The following is a 26,691-nucleotide window of genomic DNA, read 5'->3' as shown; positions in this document are numbered from 1 at the left end:
ATGACTGATCTCAGTTATCAGCTGGCAAAGGAATCTGCTGGCACAACTAAGCTCCTAGCTCAGGTCAAGCAAAAGAGTCAAAACTGGAAAAGAGCAGTGCTGTCTGCTTGTGTGAAATGAAGCAATTAGGTCTGGCAAACCTTGCATAAGTAAACAAAAGACATTTTGAATTTTCCAATGTGAGTTTTTAAGAGTTGAGTTTAGTTCTCTGAATTTAATAATTTTAAAAGAATATTTGTATTCTGCCTCAAAACGGCAACTTTAAAAACAGTCAAGAACTTGAGGTAGTGCACACATATTCTTTTAAAACATCAACTTAGTTAAGAACTTGATTTTGTGTAATTTTAAACAAGACAAATTATGTATTTATCAGTGTTGAGAGATTACTTCTGTTAATGAGTCATCTTAGTGTATTTTTTAGTGCATTTTCAAACATACATTCCTTCATTTAACATCAGTATTTAAAGAAGCTCATATCAAAGCTTTTGACTTGGCGAAAATTTTTCAATATTTGTGCATTTTTAAAAACTTTTAACACTAACTTGTTTAGTGGATGTTATTTTTTAAAACTGCTGGTTATTTTTAATGTGGTCAGGGTAAACCAATAAACGTTGGGCAAAGTCACAAAATGAAAAATAAAATGTGAAAGTGACAAATATTTCTTTAGCTTATTGTTTTCTCTCAGCTGTACTTTTATGATTGCTTAGTTAAGGTTGTATTTCCTGTCTGAAATGAACAAGGGAAAACAACAAAAATGACTTTTATATCTGTCGGGAATTTAATAGTCATCTAAACACCTTCAGTTTGGCTTAGAACAATCACAAGTCTTGTACATGAACAAAAGCACATCTGTTCTGTTGGTGGAAAACATGTACCTTATCAGATAGCAAAAAATGCTCTGGGGTTTTGTTTTATATTTTGACATAAATCTTTTGGGGGCAATGTGTCTTTATGGTACATTGCAATTGTAATGCACTTAGTAGGAATCCTTAGCCTATTTCCCCATCTTTCTAACATGTTACGCTTATTTACTTAGGTTATAAGTAATGCAAACATTACACAAAGTACCTGATGGAAAGAGGGTACACAGTAGGACTGTGCACATATTTGTTTTCTAAAATGGGATTCCTCTGATTTGGTATTTTTGTTTACCGTTTCAGCCGTAATGGCATGGGCGGTGTGAGGGTTTGTTTGTTTGTTTGTTTGTTTGTTTGTTTAGGGGATTGCCACAACAAATAACGCAGTGCCAGAATCTGGGTGGTTTCACATGTATTCTGATTTCCAAAGGCAACCTTGCGACATGTAGAGTGGTAGCCATTGCACATACAGGGTTTCATGTGACCCCTGCTGCCTGAGGCAAACGCAAGAAGGAACTGTCTCACGTGTTTTCTTTCCAAGCTAGGTCTATAAATACCGGGGAGCACTCCTCCATTTTCCAGTTTTGTCTTGGCCGTATGTGTTATAACTTGGCCGTTTGGTTGCTTGTTCCAGTGCTCTGCTGCTCTCTCTGCTTTGCTGTTGATGTTTGCTTGGCTTGCACTTGTTTTCATTGCCTTAGCTTCTTTGGATTGCTGTTTGCCTTAACTGCTTTGGATTGCTTTATGCCATCATTTCAGTCCACCTTTCCCCCTATTTCATTAGGAAGCTAGAGAAATTTTTTTTTTGGGGGGGGAGCTAGGGAATTTGGGGGGGGGTGTTAAAGGGGCTTTTTGGTTGTTTCTGTAAGGCTTAACTTTGTTTTCGGGGTGGAAAAGGAAAAAGAGGGGTCAGGGGATAGCCTGACTCTCTTGAGTGCCTATGGGAGAATTTCTTTCAATCTCTTTTCCATCCCTTCCCAGCCCTATCTGTCTGTCTTGCTACTTGTACTGTGCCCTACACCTGCCCTTCCCCACAAAAAATATATTTTAAAAATTAAAGAAAAGCTCTTCTTCTTCACCTCTTTGACTCCCTCATTTCTTTCCCTACCCTTCCCTACCTGTTCAGGATTGTGTACCTCTGCTCCCTCAGTTCATCTGGCTTGTGTGTGTGTGTGTGTGTGTGTGCATACACATGTGCATGTGCAAGTGTACCCACCGATGGATTCTACCTGCCCCACTGCACCAGTCTAGCAGTAGTAGGCTTCCTCACTCCAAACACTTATTTTAAGAAATAAACAAAGCCCTTGAAAGTTGTTTGTAATGTTCACATCTTTGATTCACTCACATACACACTCTCTCTTCCCTGTTGCTGCTGCTCCTCCAGGGGATAAGAGGAGAAACTTTGGGTTCTGTTTTCTTAATGGACATTTTATTTCATAAAACGTTTTTAAAAATCACTAAAATTGGTGGGATTTTAGTGATTGGGTTTTAGTGATGGGATGACTCAAAAGTAGGGGGTTTGCAGTGGTAAATGTGTCCTCCTAGTGTGGCCACTTTAGTCCCAATAGCCTTAAAAATGATGAAAAGGGAAGTCATGGAGCCTCCTATTGATACCTATGGCCACATCGCCTCCGAAAGCTGGCTACCTTCCTGAAAAATGGTATATCACCCATTTTGAAAAATGAAAGTTCCTGAAAAACAGATTGGGGGGGGGGGGGGGTAGAAAATGCTACAAAATTTGGGAAGGATTTTTTCCCTAGTACACAGACACATTACTGTGATTGTGTTTGGCATTTCTCTCGTTAATGTTTCACTTATATATAATGGCCTTTGACTGGGTTAAAGGGCACATTGCTGGCTGGTAATAGCAGTATAATGGCTACATTTATCTACACATCAGTTGACACCTTAAAGTGTAATATTGTTGGACACAGTATTGTTCCAAGGAGGGGCAGATTTGATAGTAGATCTGTTATCAAATTGTTTCAGTCGAAGGATGCGTGTCTTATGGTGAATAGCAGTTATATGGGGTCAAAGGATTTCCAGTACTTGTGACTTTGGAGTCAAAAGGTTTAACTAATCCCAAAAGAGTGAGGAGAGACATAAACCCATCAGGCATGATTCAGCACTTTCACTATCTCTGATGACAATGAGAGAGAGAAAACTAGATGTCAGCAGTGTAGCACTCAGATTTTAATCCAAGTTCTCTGATGAGCTCCTATGTAAACACTGAAGAATGCTATAGCACAGTGACAGTCTCTGGAAAAATCCTGGCGCTACAAGGAAATGATTGTTTCATTAGCCTCAGGTTCAATCCAGCAAGGTAATGTGACAAATGAGATCAAGGGTTTGGTGAGGGGTCTAGATATACCGACAGGGATGTGCTTTCTCCCTAAGTAAAGGTCAGCAAAGTAGAGTGATCAGCATTGTTTCCACACCAAACCTGGATCTGAAGCCAGTTTGAAATTAGCCAGGATAATGTATATGATATACAAAAGTACATCAAGCTGTGTTGAAGCCATCTGGTTTTTTAGTTGAAAATGTTTTGGAATCCTGTTATTTGGGCAGAGGCCACAAGAGGGTGCCAGACAGAAGGATAGTCCATTTTAGGACGGGGGGGGGGAGGGGGGATGAGAAGGAGTAAAACCATTTCTCCTGTTTCCCTGTTATTTCCCCCACCCATGTTGCTGTAGTCATCGAAGCAACCATCATTTATGATATAGGAAAGCGGTAAGGGGAAAGTAACCACTGAAAATGGGAAAGATAGTTTTCCTCCTTTACTTCTCTCTTCGCCTCCCTTCCCCAAATAAAATGGACTATCTTTCTCTGGCTAGACCCCCTTTTGGAGTCCACACAGATAATGGAACACTACCTGTTTTGGAAAATCCACATCACTGATGACTATGTAAAAAAATCTCATTTAGCAGGGACAGAGAGTTACTTATAGAGAGTTTATTGCTGGTCTTGGAACATGTTACTTGCAAGTACTCAACTGGCACAGCGGGGGAGTGTATGTTTTATGCATGCTCTGTACAGTTCCATATGAATGCTCCACCGGGAAAAGTTAAACTACATTCCTCAGCTTCTTTCTAGCTCTTACTGCTCTCATGGCAAGCTCTTATGTCTATAAATGTCATATAGGAATGACTGATATCATGTAGTTCTGAGAAAGTGATTTTTTTTTTTGCCTTTCAACTGCAACAGCTTTTCATTTTAGCATTAGGTCTGTGGCCATTTCAGTTTGTAAAACACCGTAGCATTCCTTGTTGACTAATATTCTACACTAACCCTGGAAAATGGTTATTCATCAAAGCAATCTTAAATTTCCAATATAATCTTGGCTCCAAAAAAAAAAAAGAGGAATCTCCTAAACCAAAGCAGTAACTAGCAAAACAACATATGTATATCGGGAGTGGCATTCACAGCTAAAGGCAATTTTAAAAAGTGAAACATTCAGTGGCTAGTGAACCTCCCAAATTGTTAGAGTTTCTGAGAGATAGTTACTGTAATTCATAAATTGATCTTAATTACAAAATTGGACACAACCAGTTCTGTAAATACTGTTGTGTTTGTGCTTGTTCTTTAAAATATTTGTGTTTGATTCCTCATTTATCTTACCCAGTATGTTTTTTGTATGTGCCAGGAGTGACTTGAGGAACTGCAAGTCGCTTCTGGTGTGAAAGATTTGGCTGTCTGCAAGGACATTGCCCAGGGGATGCCCAGATGTTTTACCATCCTGTGGGAGGCTTCTCCAGCATGAGAAGTTGGAGCTGACAGATGGGAGCTCACTCCGTTCCCCGGATTTGACCCACTGACCTTTTAGTCAGCAGTCCTGCTGACTCAAGGGTTTAAGTATGTTAATACTTTAGAGTTTGTGTAATGTAGGTCCACTTCCGCTTCTTTGTTAGTCATTAGTTGTTAACAATTTAAAAAGTTCTATCGCATAGCTTCCATGGGCTTTTGAGTGCAATATTACCACTTTGTAAGAAGCTTGTCCCTTGTTGCCTAAGAATGCTTTTTCATTGGAAGCCCTGAAGACATTGAACAATTGTCAGTCACCTGCTAGAGGGGTTCCATCATTGAAGGCAAATTTAAAATTGGGAAGGGAGGATCTTTGTGCTCCAAGGTCTGATAGGATGTGCGTTACTATCCCCAATCTAGCTCTATGTGACTGTCATTTTGGCACATTCCTTTAGAATAGCATAACTTGAAATATGACAGCATGTATGCCATCTTTTAATAGTGCTTCCTGGCTGGGTTTTCTCTCCATATTAATATGAGTTGACTTCCTTCTTGTATTCCAGGAATTTTTTGGAGACAGTGCTAATTATGGACAACGGTAAGCCTTTGTGTATGTGTTCATGTTTCATAAGGATTTTATTGGATAGTGTGTAATGTTAGAGCAATATTTTGTTCCAATGCATATGTGTGTTTTCCCTCCCTAGCCTGTAATCGTGTTTGTTTAGCTGAAATGAGGTTGGTATGCCAGTACTAGAATGAGAGCACAGTATTTGTGATCCAGAATTGCAAGCAGGCCTCCCCACATCTGGCACTCACAATGTCTATATATCAAGTTGCCAGATATCCAGCTGTGCACCAATGCCCTTCTCCAAATCCTACACAAATTGCATAGGATGCAGGAAAGTAGTCAAATCACATAAGCTTTTGGGACCAACAAAATCTTTTGCTACACCAGAAACTCAACATGTGAGACATTTATCTCATAAGTTTTGCTACACAAAAAATAAAACACAACAGGCAGAGAAGATAAAATTTGAGGTGCTCAAATGTTGTAGACTCAGAGAGGATGATGAAAGTTATTCATGGTGGTTACATAGATAACACTATGCAACAAAATTTGAAAAAAAAATCTGTTCCTGGTTTGAAAATGTTTTTTTCCTGTTTAATTGTGCAGTACTTACTTTGAAAGTAGTTTTTATACTCCAGAAACTTGGTTTGTGTGACTGCCACAAACTATGTTGAGTTGGTTGAGACTGTAGCAGATATTCACTGAGAAACTATAGCAAAATGTGCTGTAGGATGTCCCAAAAAACAAAGTTTTGCAGTTTAATAAAACTTTTTCACATTTTTATGACAGAACCAATTAAAAATGACATTTATAACCCATGAACAAAAGTCATATTACATAGTATAATCAGAATGAGGGTTGCCAATGTCTTGATTAATTCAAATGATCAGAAAAAAGATTAGGAAATATATTGATGTAAAAAGAAAAATACCCAAACATCTTTAAAAGGTACGATGAATTTCCTTCTTTAATAAAACATCTGAATGTTTTGAACTGTAAAATCCTTCAAGCTCCAATATTTCCCAAATATTTTGTAGATATTTGTGATTAGCTATATTTATATGTAAACCTACTATTTATAAAATACAGCTTTGATTTGCCACAGATCTGCTTATCCCTTCTTTTGCTGTTATATTTCACTGTGAAAACAAAATATATTCCTAATTCTACTATATGGAGTTGAATTGGCTATAAGCATGCAATTCTACCAGTTCAAATCCTGATACGTATAGGTTGAGGCTAGTATCAAAAATGCCTATAACAATTTTGTGTTTGCGCCAACAAACTCTAGATCAATCCACCTGCTTCTTTTACCACATGGAAAGAAACACATGTTCTCCCACTAAATGAGATGGGATATTTTGGTTTCCCAGCCTTGTGTCTTTTCAGAAGTTTCAAGCTTACTTCTGTGAAACTCTGGTGCCACAGCTCTTAGTTTGGTTCTTGGGACAAAGTTATGAGTACAAGGGTTCTCAAACTTTTAAAGCCGCAGAGCCCTTTTTGAAGGAAAAGTTTCTCCTGGAGCCCCAAGAAACTTTTGGACACATGGGCCACATTGCATTTTAAAATTTCACAGATGGGCCAGGCCAATTGCAGATAGATGGACAATGTCTGTGTGAACTAATTTTTTTTAAAAAAAACATAAACAAATTCCTATTCACACTGCACATATCTTATTTGTAGTGCAAAAAGAAAGAAAGAAAGAGCAATAAAATATTTAAATTGTAGAACAATTTTAACCAACATAAAGTTAACAGTATTTCAGTGGAAGACCCCAGGGGTCATTCAGCCTTTGCAAGAAGGAGAAGGAAAAAAAGAAGCCACCGTGAGTCCCCTTGGGGAGATGGTTAAAATAAAAATAAAGTTATTATTATAAGAATAGGATCTACCCGAAGGGCCATCCAGTCCAACCTGCTTGCAGGAAAAGTGCAGTCAAAGCATCCCCAACAGATGGCCATCCAGCCTCTGCAATAATAATAGGAGGAGAAGGAGGAGCAACTCCGGGACTATCCAGTCTAACCTGCATCTGCCGTGCAGGGAGTGGGGCGGAGGGAGGTCCCCAAGGGCTTAGTAGAACACAGTTTGAGAACCACTGCACTAGTAGAAACAACTTTGTAAGGAAATAAATATTAAAGCATGTGTTTAAGAAACAAGTGAATAATGTGTGAAATTGATTAAATGTACTTAACCTTGTTTGCCAGAGGGTTTTCCCCAGATTTCAATCCTCTTATGCTGAACTGTTTTTAAAGCTTTAGCACAAACTTACTACATGGCTTCTTATTCTCCACAATTACCAGCTCTGGCCTTCAGACCTTCTAACTGGGTATTCTTCAACTGGAAAGTTTTTCTATTTCTGAAGCCAGCAGCTCTTTTCCAACTAGCAATAAACAGATCTACACTGACCATTTAACTCAGTTTCAACTGGTATTGCAGAAAGTGGTTTCACTGTGCACATAGGAAATACTGGAACCAGTTTGAGGCCTGGATAGTGATTACATACACCACTGAACACTGATGTGTGTTTCTTTCGCACTTTTGTGGGTGTTTGTTGCCTAGCTGCCACAACATCAAATGGTCAGTGTAGATGGGGCCTATGACAACCAGTTCCAACCATTACGAAATTAAAGTTGTTCTAATTGCAACTAACAATGGAATTTAGGCTTCTGTTTTTCTTCATAGCATGCCTTGCAACTATTCGGTATTGCTGCATTTTCCATTCAAATGAATTTTCCATTCATTTTAACTATGAGTAGTAAATTAATCAATCAACTCAAATTTATTTCTGAATAAAATTGTTTATCTTTTTGCTCCAGAAGATTTGTTTATTTTGAAATCATTGAAAATATAAGTATTACAACCGTAAGATACAATCACATCCTTGTTTTCCACAGTGTTCCTCACAGAGGATAAAGCCAATTCTGTCTTAAAAAGATACCCCCGGGCCAATGGACTTTTGGAAGAATTAAAACAGGGAAACATTGAACGTGAATGCTATGAGGAGCGCTGTGATAAGGAAGAGGCAAGAGAAGCGTTTGAAAACGATGAGAAGACAGTAAGTTAGCTACTGCAAACTAAAAGGTGCACTGCTTAAGGTTAATATTTCACATGGCATTTTACCTCTGAATGCATGGTACAAGTATGCAATCAGATTTATCCAGTGTGTTGCCACATTAAAGAGTAGATATAACTATAAACACTTTAATAATCAAATGTTTAGTGCAGAAATAGAAAAAAGCCAAGCACCCATTATCCAGAATTTTGAAATCATCCAAAATATAAAATTGTCCACACAAATGGCTGAGATAATGATACCTTTTTTAAATGTGTCAATATAAACAAATCTTGCTTTATTCAAAAAATGATTTTAAAATATTGCATGAAATTACCTTTAGGAGATTTTTATAGGGTATATATAAAATTTAAATGCATTCCATGTTTAAACTTTGGTCCTTTCTTTAAGATACCTGATTATGTACATGTATGCAAATTCAAAAATCGAAAACACATCTGGTCCCAAACATTTCAGATAAATGATACTTCATCTCTAGTTTGTATGTGGATGGTCTTTGAGCTAAGTCAACAGCTTTTTTCTAAAATGAGAATCTACCATTAACTTGCATATAATCTATGGATCTAAACACGGGTTTGACACAAAGATGCCAGGCTTTCGCAACTGCCATCGAAAGATATAGGAAAATTAAATAAGTGATGTGACAGAATTTTAATGCACCTCTGGCACACTTCTGTTCAAATGTAAGTTGAACTGGTTTCAAGGAACTGTATGTGTTACCTTTAATGTTTTATTTCCACATTGTGTTCTGGTTAGTTAGTGTTTTACTTACTAAACAACATACCTTCATTGAAAGCTTGACTCTTTCAAAGTCTTTGATCTAAAAGTTAGAGTGGTAGAATGATGAAAACCTTACGAAAAGAGAACAAGGATAATTGGAAATGTTTGACTTGATTATTAAAAAAAACCTTCCCTAGGAGACACTGAAATGAAACTTCATTACTTGCTCCTTTCCAGTCTTGAGTCTGTGTCGGTTCTCTCATGGACATATTGAGCTTCATTGTCATTAAACGGACTTATATGCATGAACAGTTATTCACACAGAGACTCACTGAAACGTGGATGCCTGCACAACCACTGCTCACATGTAGGTGGTTACTTTGCAGACTGCTGTGCTTGATATGACGGTGTAAAAAAGCTATGACAAAGGTGTAGCAGAGACCATGACTCTACACACAAATAGTGCCCATATCTCTTGCAGTTCTATGTGTAATGGAATCATTCTAATCTTACATATACAGTCAGAGCAGACAGCAGCAAAATTATTCCAGAGGATGGATATGCTGCAAAGAGAAGTTTCCGGTCTAAGAGCCACCATCGAAGCTTTGGCTGGGCTGGGAGAGCAGGGGATTCTGACCGCGGCACCTCCAGGAAACTACCCAAGCCAGGAAATGGAGAGCAGAACTGGATCTGTAGATTGCCGAGCTGACTATGAGCCAGAAGTAGCCAAATTATCTGAAGAAACAACGGGCAAGCAATTAAAGGACATAATGGAGGACTGGAACCTGAACTCCAGAAAATGCCCCCTATTTGGAAAAAACGAGCTATGCCCCAACAGCACCAATTTAACCTCAGTGCTTAGTTTCACTCCCTCAGACTCAAAATTCCAGGTAATAGATGAGTTCCTGGAGAGCCATTCAGACACCCCCCCTCCTCCCTGCAACCAAAGGACATACAACAGAAAAAATAATACCACACTCAAAACCGCATCAAAAAACTTCAACAGCTCTGCTGTAAAAGAGGCTTCAGTTCCAGGAAGTGATTGCCCTACTCTCTCAGCACTCCAAAAGAGACTCAGAGAAATGGCTGAAGGTAGTAGAGAAGTAGATAACAAGCTCCCGGATCGCCTGAAAAAAAACCCAGTCCCCAGCCATAGTCAATATAGAAAGAGACCCCCTAATGGAGGGCAAGTGATTATACACAACTGGATTGTGAAGAATCCAAATGGGACAAAGATATCAGCAAAGGAACACCTAGCAGAGCTACAATCAGCCCTGGGGCACACATTGGACTTAAATTATGGTGTATTCTGTAAACACCTGACACAGAATGGGCAAAGAGGAAGCATAGAACTAACATTCCAGGATCCTGAGGTGAGATGCAAATTCTGGTCCTCATTACACTCTCTCAGTGAAGATCTACTATTTGAACTAAAACAGCCGCAGAATGAAAACAGGCCTTGGCATCCCAAACATCCAGCATCCTGCTTACAGGACAAGCGGGGAAGCCCACCCAGAAATGGAAACTGGAGGGGAGGGAGGAATCATCGTCATAGCACCCCGCCCTTCATTACATATCCAAACAATATCCAGCTACAACAAGAACATAAGATCGGAAGCACAGGACATCATAGGTACATGGTGGATGGAGCATATCTGGGCAATCCTAAACAAGAATGTGCCCCCGGCCTTTTTCCCAGAAGCTCGGGAGGTCACCACAGTGGAATCCTCGTCGGAGACGAAAGATCTAACACGGAACATCTTCAATCATCCACTAGAAACTCCAGTTGACTGGATAAAAAGCAAATGAGGTTGGATATAGTCTCCTGGAATTTGGCTGGCTGGGAAAATAAAGTGGCAGATAAGGAATTCATTGAAACCATTCAGAAATTTGACATTATCTGCCTACAAGAGACCTGGACACATGAACTTAACCCTCCATTCCTTTATGGTTACAAAGCATTTAGTCTCCCGGCTGTTAAAAAGTCAAAAAAGGGTAGAGGAAGTGGTGGTTTGGTGTCGTTTATCTCAACAGAACTAGCTGGAGAATGCCAAATGGTGGATTTTGGTCTGCAAAACAATTACCTCCTGCCAGTGCAAATAACCTCAGATACAGGGAAGATTTTTTTCTGTATAAATGTGTATTTCCCCCCTCCCAATGGTCCTACAGTGACTCCCAAAATATGGGAAGATCTAATATTCTTGCTCGAAGAGATACAGTCAAAAGCTCCCACAGCATCAATCCTTATATGTGGGGACTTCAATGCCCGGATTGGAGATGCTTCAGAGGGCCTTTTGCAACCCATAGGGCTAGATTTGGAAGATATTTTTCTAACTTCACACACCTCTATGGATGACAAATATAATCAGCAGGGTATTAAACTTTTAGAATTCATATACCATCACAGCTTATACACTTTGCACGGGAGTCCAAAGGACTTATCTAGAGGCTATTACACATATCTGAGCAAACGAGGCGGCAGTGCCATTGATCACATCATGGTATCACCAGGGCTGTTCCCCCAAGTAAAAACCTTTGACATCCTGGAATGCATAGAAAGTGACCATTTCCCTTTAGTAGTGTCCTTAGATCCAATTCTGGAACAGACAGAATTATCTAGAACAGAAAACTTAACTGGAGAATTGTTGGGAGAAAGGAGGGTGAAGTGGTCAATTGATCTAAGCAGTTCTATCAAAGAGAAATTACACAGTGACTGCTTGATGAGTATACATCACCAACTTGGTGACAAGTCAACAAACCATCTAGAGCTCTATCAACAAACTGTAAACAAGCTTAGACCTTGCGTAACAACTTCTACACACAAAAACTTTCAGTCCACAATGTATGGCTGGTTTGACACAGAATGCAGGGCAGCCAAAAGAGATCTGGCAAATAAAATAAGGGAATCACGCAAAAATCCATCTGGAAAAGACATGGAAAATGTAACCAAATGCAGGGCAAAGTATAAAAGTCTACTTAAAGATAAGAAAGATGAGCATACAAAGTCCAAGTGGCAGGAACTGGAACAAGCACTTACAGAACGGAAGGAAGACAAATTCTGGGAACTTGTCACTAGAGGAACTCAAGGAGTAAGATATACTTCAGAAGCCTCAATCTCTGCCTCTACATGGATTAAGCACTTCTCCGGCATCTTTTGCTCCAAGACAAGCAAAATGGAAGTGGCAGGGTGGGATAAAGATAAAGACAAAGACTTCTTGACCTTACCAGAGTGGAATGCAGTCTCCAGCAAAGAGGTAAAGTCCCTAATTGCTTCCCTGAAACCCAAGAAAGCACCCGGAGAAGACATGCTCCCTCCAGAACTTTTCAAGGAAAATGTTGAGTGGTGGAGCCCCTTTCTTGCTAACCTCTTTACCACCATAAATAGTTCAGGACAAATGCCACATGGATGGAAAACAAGCATAATATTTCCAATCTACAAGAAAGGTGGTAGAAATGACCCACAAAACTACCGCCCAATCAGTTTACTTAACATCACCTCAAAGCTATATGCTCAACACCTGCTACACAAACTGACAGACTGGTTACAAGAAAAACAATTTATACATGAAGAACAAGCCGGTTTCCGGAATGGATATAGTACCATAGACCAATGTTTCATACTAAACCATATAATAAGGAAATACACCAAGCAAAACAACAATCATGTCTTTGCCGCTTTTATTGACCTCTCTGCTGCCTTTGACTCCATTAACAGAAATAGATTATGGAGAAAGTTACAAAACTCTGACATGGATTGCAGATTGATGAGACTGATTCAGGAATTATACACCAACACAGAAATGAGGGTCAGAGTTGGTAAAAACGGTTCACTGACAGAAGCCTTCGCTACAACAAGTGGAGTAAAACAGGGGTGTGTATTGGCTCCCACTCTTTTTAACATCTATGTGAACGATTTAGTGACATGTTTATCCAAAACTGACTCCCCTTCACCAGCAATCAGGAATAGAAAGATTTCCATCCTGATGTATGCAGATGATTTAGTGCTCTTATCCCTTTCTCGGTTGGGTCTCAAAAACCTCTTGAAGGCTTTCAGTAAATATTGCCAAGAAGAATACCTATCAATAAACTACTCTAAGACCAAAGTGATGGTTTTTGGAAGACACTGTCCTAGGTACAAATGGATGTTAGACCAACATGCCATAGAACAAACCCAATTATTTAAATACTTGGGAATTGTTTTCAGTGAAACTCTTTCCTGGAAACATCACAGCGAAGCAGTGAAGCTGAAAGCTCAGAAAACAATAGGTGCCCTAATGAAATTCTTCTATACACAGGGTGGCCAGCTGATAGAACCTGCCCTTAAAATTTTCAGTAGTCAAGTACTAGCACAGGTGCTTTATGGTGCAGAAATCTGGGGTTCAGATACCAACCTTTGCAAAACCCTGGAAATTCTGCAGAACAAGTTCCTACGAAAGCTTTATTATCTTCCAGCGGGAACCCCTGCAGCGCTTCTGTGCACCGAATCTGGATTGCCATCAGTAAAATCAAGAATAGATTGTGCCCAATTAAGATACTTCAAACGAATTGCTACCCTTCAGGGCGACCGGTTTCCTGTGTTGTGCTACGAGGAAATGAGTGGCCATGGACAATGGAGATCCGGCCTGGAGGACCTCTTACTCAACTACAATCTTCCTGAATTGAATTCTGCCCTGGACATGACTAAGAGACAACTAAGAGACTGGCTATTTTGGATTGACTCAAGAAGGACCCTGCAATCAATCAGGAACTCAAAGTTTTCCCCTTGGTTTCCCTTTTTGAAAACTGAACACTTCAGAGCCAGATACCTGATTAAGCTCAAGCCTCCTTCCTTGAGAACCGCCTTCACCGAGCTGCGATTTCAAGTGATGCCAACCGCAGTGTTAGATGGTCGCTACCAAAATGTTCCCTGGGAAAACAGACTATGTATTTGTAGTCAATGTCAGGTAGAAGACATTGTGCATTATCTGTTAGTCTGTCCATTGTATAGTGACCCAAGGGAAAGACACCTGAAACCCTTGTTGACACAAGATGAAGGGAACTCTATTGCAGAAACCGTGCGGTTTCTACTGGGCGATACAAATGACTATGTAACCTACAAAGTAGCCCTTTTTGCTCGCTCTGCAAAAAAGATCAGAAAGACAGAGTTAGATAAAATCGCTATCAACTGCCAAGGAGATTCTAAGGGTTAACTAGACCCTCTCCTAAAATGTATTTTAGCTATTATTAACTTCCATTGTTTTTGTTGTGGGAGCAAATTATGGTTCTGTTTAGTATCTTTGGTGCCTGTATTCTGAGGGTACTATTGTGTGTGTGTGGTACTTTTTGTCTTGGCCTTGGGCCCGTACAATAAACTATTTTTGATGATACTAAACAACATACCTTCATTGAAAGCTTGACTCTTTCAAAGTCTTTGATCTAAAAGTTAGAGTGGTAGAATGATGAAAACCTTACGAAAAGAGAACAAGGATAATTGGAAATGTTTGACTTGATTATTAAAAAAAACCTTCCCTAGGAGACACTGAAATGAAACTTCATTACTTGCTCCTTTCCAGTCTTGAGTCTGTGTCGGTTCTCTCATGGACATATTGAGCTTCATTGTCATTAAACGGACTTATATGCATGAACAGTTATTCACACAGAGACTCACTGAAACGTGGATGCCTGCACAACCACTGCTCACATGTAGGTGGTTACTTTGCAGACTGCTGTGCTTGATATGACGGTGTAAAAAAGCTATGACAAAGGTGTAGCAGAGACCATGACTCTACACACAAATAGTACCCATATCTCTTGCAGTTCTATGTGTAATGGAATCATTCTAATCTTACATATACAGTCAGCCCTCTATATTTGCGGGTTTACCTTTTGCAGATTTGATTATTAACATATTTGATCCATGTGTTTCCTTGAGGTCCTATAAGATGAATCAGTGGTCAATTTCTGCCAGAATTCGGTCATTGAGTCACACTGAAGGATGTAAAGATTCCTAGGGACAACCTTATCTTGGAATTTCTAAGTCCTTCAGCACAATTATATAGTCAATTTCCAGTGGAAGAGTTGCCCTGGAAAACCTAGAGATTCGAAGAGAAGTGTTCTCCCAAGTGAAAAAAGAATAGCAATTTTTTATTTGTGGTTTTTCCACTTTTGCAGGGATCCTGCGCCACTAATTCCATTATGAAAATGGAGGGCTACTGTACTGGTCCTTCAAGTTAATCACATTGAATGTATTTCCGGGGGGGGGGGGGGGGGTAGGTTTTTGATAGTACAGTGTGTTTACCTTTACATTTCTCATGGCATTTATCTTGTCAGCAGGAGTCAGAAACATTTGAACTCCAAACTGTAACTTCAGCATCCCAATGAGAATATTTGGGAATGCCCTAGCTAAGAGGCCAGGTGTCAAGGAAATATCTCACATTGGAGCAACTAATGTCTTTTGGTGTGAATAACAGCACAAATCTTTCTCATTTTCATTTTTTTTCCTTCTTCCTTGTTTTTAGATGGAGTTTTGGAAAGAGTATACACATGGACTTCATGGAGAAAGTAATGCAGGACACAACTGGTATCCATTTTACCTTGTGTTCCCGTTAATCATTGGCCTTTTCATCATTCTTCTGATCATATTTCTCACCTGGAGGTGCCTGTTCAAAAAGAAAATGCGCCGAAGGTCCATGTATGCACATAGCAGAACCAGAGAATCCTCTGGCAACACAACAATTGGTGATGGTAGAAGTTCCCTTCCTCAGCCACTTAGCATTCTTCATTCTCCCCAGGAAGAGATGTTTGAAGATAATGGACACTCCCCGGGATATTTTAGCTACATGGATGGGCATGCAGATTCAGTATCAATAAGGCTTTCAAGCTGTGACCCACCACCATCATATGAAGAAGTTGCTGGTGAAATCTCTGGTGAAAGTGGCATGAGAAGAATTCAAACTGCAAATCCCTTGGATCCGCCTCCCCAGTATGAAGACATCATGAATAGTATGTCAGTACCTCCAGTTACTATCAAATGATCCAAGAGGAATGAATACCTGCTCGTTTCTTAGGAGGATTTTTTAAATTCAAAAAAACCTTAAGACTTTGAGCACCTTATTTCAGCTTGATGTTTATACCTATAACAGTTCTTAATGCATTACACCATTTTCTCTTATATTGCAAATTTGGTTTGCTTTTTGGGATTTCTTGCCATCCCCCCAGAAAAGGAAAACAGTCTACAATAATCACTATGTATAGTTCCAGAGGTGCCATTTCAATTGGTTGCTATTCCTTTCTATACTGAAAGTGGTTTTGGAGTTACAGACATAAAGGGCTCAATAATAGCAATACAAAAAGGGAGTTGAATCAAAATGGCAATTTTTTTTCCACAGCCAAACAGAAGCAAATAAATTCCTTGGCACAAAGGGTTATACTGATCGTAACCAAAGAGAGCCGATGGCCATAAGTAAAGAAATTGGAAATAGTTATGAAAAATGCAGTATGTGGGTCACTTAACTGGTGTGTTTAAGCACAAAAGGTATTTTTCTTGGGAAGTTACTCAGCATTTATAATATTAGAATGCTGGAACCACATATTGACAGTCACAATTACTTTTTGGTCTTCTCTTCCATGCAGTTAGAACCATACCTGCCTACTACAATAATAGTTAGGAATACAAAAGTTAATGGAATGGGGAGGAGGGAAATGTAACTATATGTGTCTAATACACAAATCATCACTGCACCATATATCCATATGTATTGTTCTTGTACCAGGTATCAAATATGCAATGATCAAGTAGTCTACCTGTCTGGATAAACATTTTCCCTAATTTACTGAGAAGAACATAGTCCCACTGTATTACTTAACTCTGGGGTCCAATGGAAGTGAATCTTACCAGTTTTTCATTGCATTTCAGCCATTTGCCCACATTTATTTTGGTTTTCTTCCTTTCAAGGTAGGAGAAGGATCACTGCTCTGGGCTGCAATATTGAGCTTTTGAGTTGGATTAGCTTTTTTACCTCAACAAAGAAGTTCCTTTAAAGATGGCTGTTCTCTGTTTTGTGTGTGTGTGTGCTAACTTTTAAAGGCAGATCATAATACTATATTTATACCAGGAAATTGAAAGTGAACTCTTTCAGGAATTGTTTATTGATATCGGATTGTGAGTTGTTTTGTGGATGGATGATGGATTTCAGAAATTACTCCTCACAACACACTAGTGATTCTCCCAGGTGACATTAGTTGGCAGTGAGTTTGACAGTGGTGTAGGCCAAAACATCCGGGGACCTACAGGTTGAGAACCACTGCATAGAGATACATATTTTCAGTGGGCATCGCCTTCACCCCTTCATCTTCATGGGATGATGACATAAACCTGTAAGAAGTAAAGGAATAAGGCAGTAAGGGAAGAAGTTATGCTGTTCATGGAACTTGAAGGTAAAAGATGGAATTAATTGAGCTTTTGATCTGCTTGTTTGGTTAAACATCATTTTTCCTGTGGTGTTCTCAGTTGTGGCTGTTAGAATACAAAATCAGGTTTTTGTTTTTATGTGAGACTGTTTTTAATCTGCTGCTGTTATTTGAAGTGGGTATATTTTCATGAACTCTGGAAATAACTCATTATGATGAATGCAGAACCAGGTTGGAGTGGTTTTTCCAAGTGTTATTAAATGGAACAAAGTAGTGTTAATTTTTACAGCTTTATATATAATTATCCTCTGCTTTTTCCCCTTTGCTTGTCTGCATTTGCTGCCTTGTGTGTTCCCTTTTCTGTTTCTGCCTTCTAACCAATTTCTCAAGACTTTCGCATTTGGATCAGTGATAGTCATTGTTGGCACTAAATCAAGAAAAAGCCACTTGAATCTGTTCATATATTATACAGTACTGTACCACTGACTCTCATTTCTTGGTTCTCAACAAGGCACATCTATATTTTCCATGAGGGAATTGATAATTTTTACTTTTTTACAAGGGTCAGCTTTCCTTCTTAGAGGAATTAATCATCCTTTCTGTAGCAGGGAAGTTTTTACTTTCTTGATTGTGACCACTTATCAGTCTTCCCCCATCTCCCAAATAATTAATAACCTTGAGGAATCTTTGCAAGCACTCAAATATACTTGGTCAAAAAAGCCCATTCAGTAAGCTTAACTAATTTTGGCAGAGTTATTCTTCAGCAAACTGCTTACCTTTGTTTATGTCAATTATATATTAGTATACACTGATATGTACACAATCACCTAAAAATACTACTGCCAAAAGGTTTATTTTAATATGTACAGGAAGAAATTGACAAGTGTGCATAACGTGGTGTAAGTTTGGTCTTTTGAGTCACATTCATCTAATGACCCATTGTGGGTGGTCCCGATGCCTGTTTTTGGTTTTTTAAAATTTTGCTCCAACACACTTGGTCAGAATTCATTTATTCCTGTGTTAAGGTGCTTCATGTCTATTCTACAAATTATTTGTGGTGCAGCAGAGAGAAATCTAGACTTCTGGGCAATTATGTGGTTGGTTTCTGTGTTGCTGTGCACCAAGAATAAAAATAGTATGAGTTTTTTTAATAACTAAAATACAAATATCTGCTTTCACAGTACTTCAGTTTGTTCCTACCTTTGTAGATGTTTTTTTTTTCTTTTGTTGCAGTGATTCCAGTTCTATGAACTATTGAAACTATTGAACTATTGAACTATGAACTATTGAAATTCTAATATTCCAATTAGAATATTTTTCTGCTTTGCCATTTTGATTTGATCAAATTTAAATAATCCAGCATACAGCAATTTATACAGAGCTTTTATTTTTTCATTATATACTTAACTATTTTTAAATAAAAATATTGCCTTGCAATGTAATATAATAAGACATATAACCTCACATCTCAGTGTTCTAGGTGTGTGAATGTATTATTTTCGGTTGACTATTAATAGTTCATACATAAAGAATAAAATGTCATTATCTTGTGATGTTCCAAATACTTCTAAGTTACTAAAGACCAGTCAGAATGTAGAAACTGTTGTTTTTTCCAATAACTGTTTGACTCCTGTGACAATTTGTTCATTCTTTAAAATACATAAATAACCTCAACTTGACTGCAGTATTAAATATTTTTATCTATGGTTTACATTTAAATTGTGCTATTTTAAAAATACTTTGGGGGCTTTTATGCTAAATAAAGTTGGCTTTTTCTTTTTTAAAAAAAAGGTGCCTCAAGGTTTTTACTTTAGCCTTGTTTTCTTGTCTCAAACAGAAGGATATGATAATCCCAACAAAGGATTACCCCAGGCAGGAAGCAGACAGGCTTTGAAGCTGTAAGGCCATTAAATGCTAATCAAAGTGGCCAATTGCAGCATTCACACTTGTCTCAAGCAGTCAAGAGTTCTTTCTCCCACCCTGGACATTCCACAGATACATAAACCTTACTTGCCTAATTCCCAAATTATTTTTTCCACTCTCATGAGAGTCCTGTGACACTAACTCCAGAGAATGTGGAACGCTGAGCGCATTTCCAGGTCATTATGTCCCTTGTCAAAATAGCTAGATCTGAAAGGGAATGGTTAAATTTCTCTTGTAAATTGAATAAATGATGTGTTGCTCCTAAAAATAGTATCCCTTTCAGTGAGAGAAGTGCATGAGGTATGAGTCATAGCTTTTAATTCATGAGGACTGCTGCCACATTAGTCTACACTGAGAAGTTGTGCCCTTCACTATTGTTTTTTGCCATCAGCCATTGTCTTCTCACATATGGAATTCCACAAATGACTTGCCATATTATCATTCTTGCTCACAGATTTATTTTTCAGAATAAAAATACGTGTGCCAAGATAATATTATATATAATATGTGGTTGGTAAAGGCCTGAGAATCTTGATTGTCATTTGCAGCAAATGGCATCCCCTATGAGGGAACCTGGGAACTCGCTTTTGGTTAAAAGTCCAAGGAACTCTAATTTGAAGTAACTGAATCACTCATTTATTGTGTTGTCAAAGGTTTATACAACCTAAAAACTAAAGATCCACTAAGAAAATTCAACAAATGCTACGTTCAGCAAAAGACAAGAGGGATCCTCTCACCTCTGCAGGAGCCTACCGTATAACATTCAGCTGTGGACAAGTCTACATAGGGACCACCAAACGCAGCACCCAAACACGAATCAAGGAACATGAAAGGCACTGCAGACTACTTCAGCCAGAGAAGTCAGCCATAGCAGAGCACCTGATGAACCAACCTGGACACAGCATATTATTTGAGAACACAGAAATGCTGGACCACTCTTAACAACTACCATGTTAGGCTACATAGAGAAGCCACTGAAATCCACAAAAAGTATGTGGACAATTTCAATAGAAAGGAAGAAACCATGAAAATGGACAAAATCTGACTACCAGTATTTAAAAAAAAACTCTAAAATCGTAACAGTAAATAAAGTAAACAGTAAATAAACACTCAGAAAATGGGAATTTCAGACAGGAAACAATCAGAGTCAGCTAACACCTCCCAACAAAGGATTCCCCAGGCAAGAAGCAGTCAGGCTTTGAAGCTGTAAGGCTATTCAATGCTAATCAAAGTGGCCAATTGCAACATTCATCCATGCCTTAAGCAGGTAAGACTTCTTTCTCCCACCCTGGACATTACACAGATAGATCAGTTGCCTAGATCTCATGACCTCTGAGGATGCCTGTCACAGATGTGGGTGGAACGTCAGGAGAGAATGCTTCTGGGACATGGCCATACAGCCTGGAAAACTCACAGCAACCCAGACTCATTTATTGTTTGCCACTTCATTACTTATAAGTATGAAATAATTTTCTATTTTTACTGGGCATATTGCATTGACACAGTGGTACATTGGCATATATGCTTCAGTGCAATTCTGTGGCCAGAATCTGCTCAGAGGCTTATGTTGATTTAATTGGGAGATATGCAGCATAAGAATTTTTCCAGTGTTGTGCAAAGAGGTATTTGGCACCTCACTGAGCAGAGACATCTGAAAAGTGTCAAAGTACAACTTGTAGGCAATCAGGCCAGAAGAAAATGACATGTGGATACAGTCCAATTGTATAAAGCTTTGGTTTGGCCTCACATGGAATATTGTATTCGGTTCTGGGCACCACAGTTCAGAAAATATATTAATGTGTTCAGAGGAGGACCATAAATCTGGTAAAAGATTTGGAAGCCATGCCCTATGAGTAATGATTTAGAATGCTTTGTATATTTCACTTGAAGAAGAGAGGCTTGAGGGGTGTCATGGTCACCATGTTTGAACATTTAAAAGGATGACATATTAAAGATGGAGCAGGCTTTTTTTCTGCTGCTCCAGAGACTCAGGATACATCTATGTTGAAATAATGCAATTTGACACTACTATAACTTCCATGGATCAATGCTGTGAAATCCTGGGGTTTGTAGTTTGGTGAGCCGTGAGAATTCTGGGAGAGAAGGCTATAGACTTTGTAAAACTACAATTTCCATGAACCCATGCATTAAGCCAAATCAGTTAACAGTGGTGTCCCCTTTCTACAGTATAGATATGTTTTAGATATGGAGGAATAGATTCAAATTACAGAAAAAATCCTGACATTTAAAGCTGCTCAGCAGTTGAATAAGCTGAAAGCCATGCAAGTTGGGTTATTCTCAGTTGTTTAAAAGAATGATAAGGTTGATCATGACTAAATAGAACAATAAAATGGATATCAGGAAAGCGGCTATAACAGGCATGGGCCAACTAAGGCCCAGTGGCCAGATGCAGCCCCCTGGGCACTTACCTCAGGCCCCCCTCATGGTATATGGCCACAGCGGCCCTCTGGCGTGCTCTAAGTGACCCCGTCCTTATGCCGGGAGGATGGCTCAAGGAAGGCACACGGCAGCTGAGAGCACTCAGAGCACTCTCAACCACCACCTGTCTCGCCCTCCTCCCAGCATAATGCTGACGATCGGAGGAGGAGGGAGGATCGGGGCAGTTGCCGCGTGTCCTGTCTTCCTCCTGGCATAAGGAGGGTGCAAGCAGCCCTGTCCTTCTGCTGGGAAAACAACCTGAGGATGATCTGGGCCCTGCCCTTTGCACTCCTGGCCCTGCCCTCTCCCCAGCGTTTCCCTGACCTTTCTCCCTCCTGACCAGGCCTGCAATGCGGCCCAAAGGCAAAAAAAAGTATGCTTGTGCCTGAACTTTTTTTTTATCGTGTCAGGAGCGACTTGAGAAACTGCAAGTTGCTTCTAGTGTGAGAGAATTGGCCATCTGCAAGGACATTGTCCAGGGGACACCCAGATGTTTTAATGTGTTACCATCCTTGTGGGAGACTTCTCTCATATCCCCGCATGGGGAGCTGGAGCTGGCAGAGGGAGCTCATCCACGCTCTCCCCGGATTCGAACCTGCGACCTGGCGGTCATCAGTCCTGGTGGCACAGGGGTTTAACCTACTGTGCCACCACCTGGACTATAACTATTTGTTATGCTGATTCTTTTCTCTCTGATACAATTTAACCTGAGAATCTGATGCAATAGCACATTCTCATCTGAAGCCATAACTGCTTGACTTGTGGTAAAAAAAACCCATTAATATGATTTCCTTAGTCGCTGCTATTAAAGGGCTGGTCTTAAATTTCTGATCAGGATCATGATTTCAGGTAAACATTGGGAAGCCTAAGAGTTTCCATGCACATTTTTAATTCCATCATATATTTCATCTTGAAAAATAAATTCCCCTCTTCAACTGTAATAAGATACTAAGATATACCATTAAGTAGGTTTATGTATTATATATTTTAATTGCTTCTCTAACTGAAACTGATTTAAATTCAGTAGTATTGTTACATAGAAAGAACAGTGCCTGGAAGTAACTTGCTACAAATCACCAATAAATGTTTCTCGTTACTTTCAGTAAATCATAAGGAGATAATATTACATTTGAAAAATAATATAATAAGAAAGATAAAATTATTATATGAGTGTAAGAAATATTTCCTTTAATGACTTACATTACTTTAAAATGTATTCTAAGAGACATTGTGACAGAACAGTTTGCAAAATGTCTGAGACAGTTTCCTCATATAATACATGGGCCTACTGTGGCTGTTTATTAATAATTTAACTGCACATAGGTCTTCGGATTTCATTGCTGAGTCAAAAACCCCAAGATTGCATAGACTTCTGTTATTGGTGACATTACTCTGTTGTGTCACCAGATGTCTCCCTTGCATTTCCTAGGCATTTAACAAGTTCTGACTGTCCCCAATTGAGACAATTCTTGTTTCTGCTTTCAAGTTAAAAATATGTGCTTGTGACTCTTCCAATGATGCACCACAGGCAGTTCTGAGAAAAATAATTTCCAAATTTTATGCTAATATAGTCACTGCAAGCAACATGTTATTAGGTTTGTTTAAAAACAAATCTCTATTGTTGTTCATTCGTTCAGTCGTCTCCGACTCTTCGTGACCTCATGGACCAGCCCACGCCAGAGCTCCCTGTCGGCCGTCGCCACCCCCAGCTCCTTCAAGGTCAGTCCAGTCACTTCAAGGATGCCATCCATCCATCTTGCCCTTGGTCAGCCCCTCTTCCTTTTATCTTCCACCTTCCCCAGCATAATTGTCTTCTCCGGGCTTTGCTGTCTCCTCATGATGTGGCCAAAGTACTTCAACTTTGTCTCTAATATCTTTCCCTCCAGTGAGCAGTCGGGCTTTATTTCCTGGAGGATGGACTGGTTGGATCTTCTCGCAGTCCAAGGCACTCTCAGCACTTTCCTCCAGCACCAGAGCTCAAAAGCATCGATCTTCCTTCGCTCAGCCTTCCCTAAGGTCCAGCTCTCACATCCATAGGTTTCTACAGGGAATACCATGGCTTTGACTAGGCGGATCTTTGTTGCCAGCGTGATGTCTCTACTCTTTACGATTTTATCGAGACTGGACATTGCTCTCCTCCCAAGAAGTAAGCGTCTTCTGATTTCCTGGCCACAGTCTGCATCTGCAGTAATCTTTGCACCTAGAAATACAAAGTCTGTCATGGCCTCCACATTTTCTCCCTCTATTTTCCAGTTGTTAAGTTGCCATAATCTTGGTTTTTTTGATGTTTAGCTGCAGCCCGGCTTAAACATCAAAAAAACCAAGATTATGGCAACAAATCTCTACATTATCCCAAATATTGATTGCTTTCCTCACAATGACATTCTTTCCAATATTTTCAGAATATTGTACAATGTGCTAAAATACATCAATTGAGTTTTAGCTGTGTTAAATACAGAGCTAAACACGGTATATACAGGAGGGAAAATGTATTATTAATTCTGTTTCGGATTTTTGAAGGCAATAGCAGAAGGCAGGGATTTACTGTTGTAAATGGAAAACAAAACAAAGAAACCCTCTCCAGCCATCCCATGGTTTTGATTGAGATCTGAGCTTTCCTTGACAGCCCTTAAACACATATGTATTTAACCCCTGTGCTGTCGCACGCTGGGCCTGTGCGCATGACTGTAGACAGAACATAAATTCCATGTGCCCAACGGGACACCAGGGCTGCCTCAGATTAAAGGCCCTTAGATTCCCCCAAACAAAGTTCTGTAGAGGCTTAAAGTAAGTCCAACAAAGTTCTTTATTGATGAAAACAAACAGGTACTTTAAAGGTTTCTTAACAGTCTATAGGCTCTTTCAATCTTGTTCACTGGGAACAGGCACTATCTTCTTAACTGTAACTAACTAATGGGGAAATCCTAACTTCTAATCTGGGCAGTCTGTACTTGCCTCTGCTGACGTGGAGCCCCTGCACCCGGTACCAACTGCGTCTGGCTTCCGCGAGCGACCCTTGCCCCAACAGAGCTTTGTAGACCTCCAGGGAAAAGGAAGGAGTTCAGGTTGCTGTGATGGCCGGCTGAAGTCCCTCAAGCTTTAGGGCTGTATAACCCCGGCCAAGCTGTAGGGCTGTATGACTCCGGCCAAGCTGTAGAAGACGAAGCTTTTCTACAGGAGCCACTTCGTTTTATGTCCTGTGTGAAAGGCTTCTCTGTGAGAACTAACTCAAAATGGCTCCTGTTCCCACTAAAACTCAAAAAGGGGCGGGACCAGGGAACCTAACTATTATTGACAGGTGGCTTGCTCTAGGAATGCAGCCAAAGGAAGCCACGTATCTGCAAAGTCCCTGCAACTTAGAACTATGAACAAACACTCAGTGAAAAACACAAAATTGGAGCCCCTGGAACACTCATTCCAGAATAACCCCCTTATTTTCTAATTCTTTCTTTCTTTCGTTCTTTCATGTCAGGAGCTCCTTGAGAAACTGCAAGTCGCTTCTGGTGTGAGAGAATTGACTGTCTTCAAGTACATTGCCCAGGGGATGCCCGGATGTTTGATGTCATGATAACGACATACTTGTGGGAGGCTTCTCCCATGTCCCCGCATGGGGAGCTGGAGCTGACAGAGGGAACTCAACCTGCTCTCCCTGGATTTGAACCTCTGACCAATTGGTCAGCAGTCCTGCCAGCACAAGGCACTGGGGGCTTCTCCTTTCTTGCAACCACTAGTTTAAAACCAGATCTGCCAATTTCCTAGCTGAATATAGACTGTATATCAAATAACAGTGTACTTGTTGCCATTTTTTGGTTTCTCACATGGTCAAACTAACAATAAATGAACAATGCATTTTTTCAGCTGGAAGTCAAATTTATAGATTAAACAAAAGTACTTGATTAGTCTCACTTTAAGTGATCACTAACCATGTGCCCAATTATTTTAACGAGAACATTTATTGCAGCATGTTTGGAGGGTATTTTTAAAAAATCACCTGCCAGCAGTTAAATTATTACATGTAAAAATTTATTAGCCCAGATCTGAACAATGAGCCATAGCTTTCACAATAATACATAGATATTGGAAATGTGATCGCATCGACAATTTTCACTTTGGTACTCAAGAATACCATCTTTTGTTTTTAAAGGTGCCCTTCCAAGTTAGTGTTCTCCTGATTTCTCGAATTCAGTGGTTTTGCTTAATGTGCTAAATTTAATTAGCTGCTGTTGGCAGGTTTGTTTTTCCATTATATTCCTGTTTTAACATGTATGATTTGACTCTTAAGGCCCATCTTCACTGACTGTATAATGCATCTCCAAGCTGACTCAAGATCACAGTGGCCACAAAACACACACAGCCAATGTGTGCTGCAGCACAGATTAAATGGGAAGCAGGACCCCAATCCAGGGTGAAATCAGCTCTGCAAAATGCAGAACACATCTTAGACCTGGTGAAGGGCAGTCAAGAATCCTAAACAGGACCTAAGGGTATGGCTGGGAAGCAGAGGGCTAATAGACCCCCTGAAAAGGGGAATGGATTATCTCCGCTTAATTATCACCTTCCCTTTTTTTCACCCCTTATGCATTTAATGTGTTAATGGACATCTCTCCAGGAAATGGGAAAAACTTTGCACAATTTTGAGGCCAGGTTCCATAGTAAATGTACTCACCTTCCTGGCCTAAAGCTGGGAAGGTGAGTACATGGCAGCCTCATTACCTGTACAAAAAAACTAGTTCCTCTGAAACTGGCTCCAAGCTGCATTATAGTGTCAGAGTAGAAGCGGCCTCAGATGCTTTTGGGGACTTAATAATCCAATTGACCATATTTTAATACAAGCCAGTATAAAATTTACATATGAAGTCTGTAACATCTCAGCTGGGGACACTTTTCATCTGCAGACACCTGTAAAGTAGGGAATGCAGATCGTGTCACCCTCAGTCTTCTGCTCATCAAACTGAACATCCCCAGCTCCTTCCATCTTTCCTGAT

General features: G+C 39.7%; 1 protein-coding gene across 2 annotated transcripts in view; it reads left to right on the top strand.

Moving 5' to 3' along the window:
- The window catches only part of PRRG1 (proline rich and Gla domain 1), a 32,857-nt gene extending 13,839 nt beyond the window's left edge, over positions 1-19,018 (top strand). For both annotated transcript variants that reach the window (XM_060770172.2, XM_060770173.2), the window contains exons 2-4: positions 5,162-5,196; positions 8,058-8,218; positions 15,454-19,018. In XM_060770172.2, the coding sequence (XP_060626155.2) occupies positions 5,187-5,196; positions 8,058-8,218; positions 15,454-15,969 (687 nt within the window). In that variant the 5' untranslated portion in view covers positions 5,162-5,186 and the 3' untranslated portion in view covers positions 15,970-19,018. The remainder of the gene's footprint in view (positions 1-5,161; positions 5,197-8,057; positions 8,219-15,453) is intronic.
- Positions 19,019-26,691: the final 7,673 nt, after the last annotated feature.

This window comes from Anolis sagrei, chromosome 3 (genome assembly GCF_037176765.1).
Source record: "Anolis sagrei isolate rAnoSag1 chromosome 3, rAnoSag1.mat, whole genome shotgun sequence".
In the NCBI taxonomy this organism is placed as follows: Eukaryota; Metazoa; Chordata; class Lepidosauria; order Squamata; family Dactyloidae; genus Anolis; species Anolis sagrei.
The sequence above is the reverse complement of the archived record's forward strand: the minus strand, read 5'-3'. Positions and strand labels throughout refer to the sequence as shown.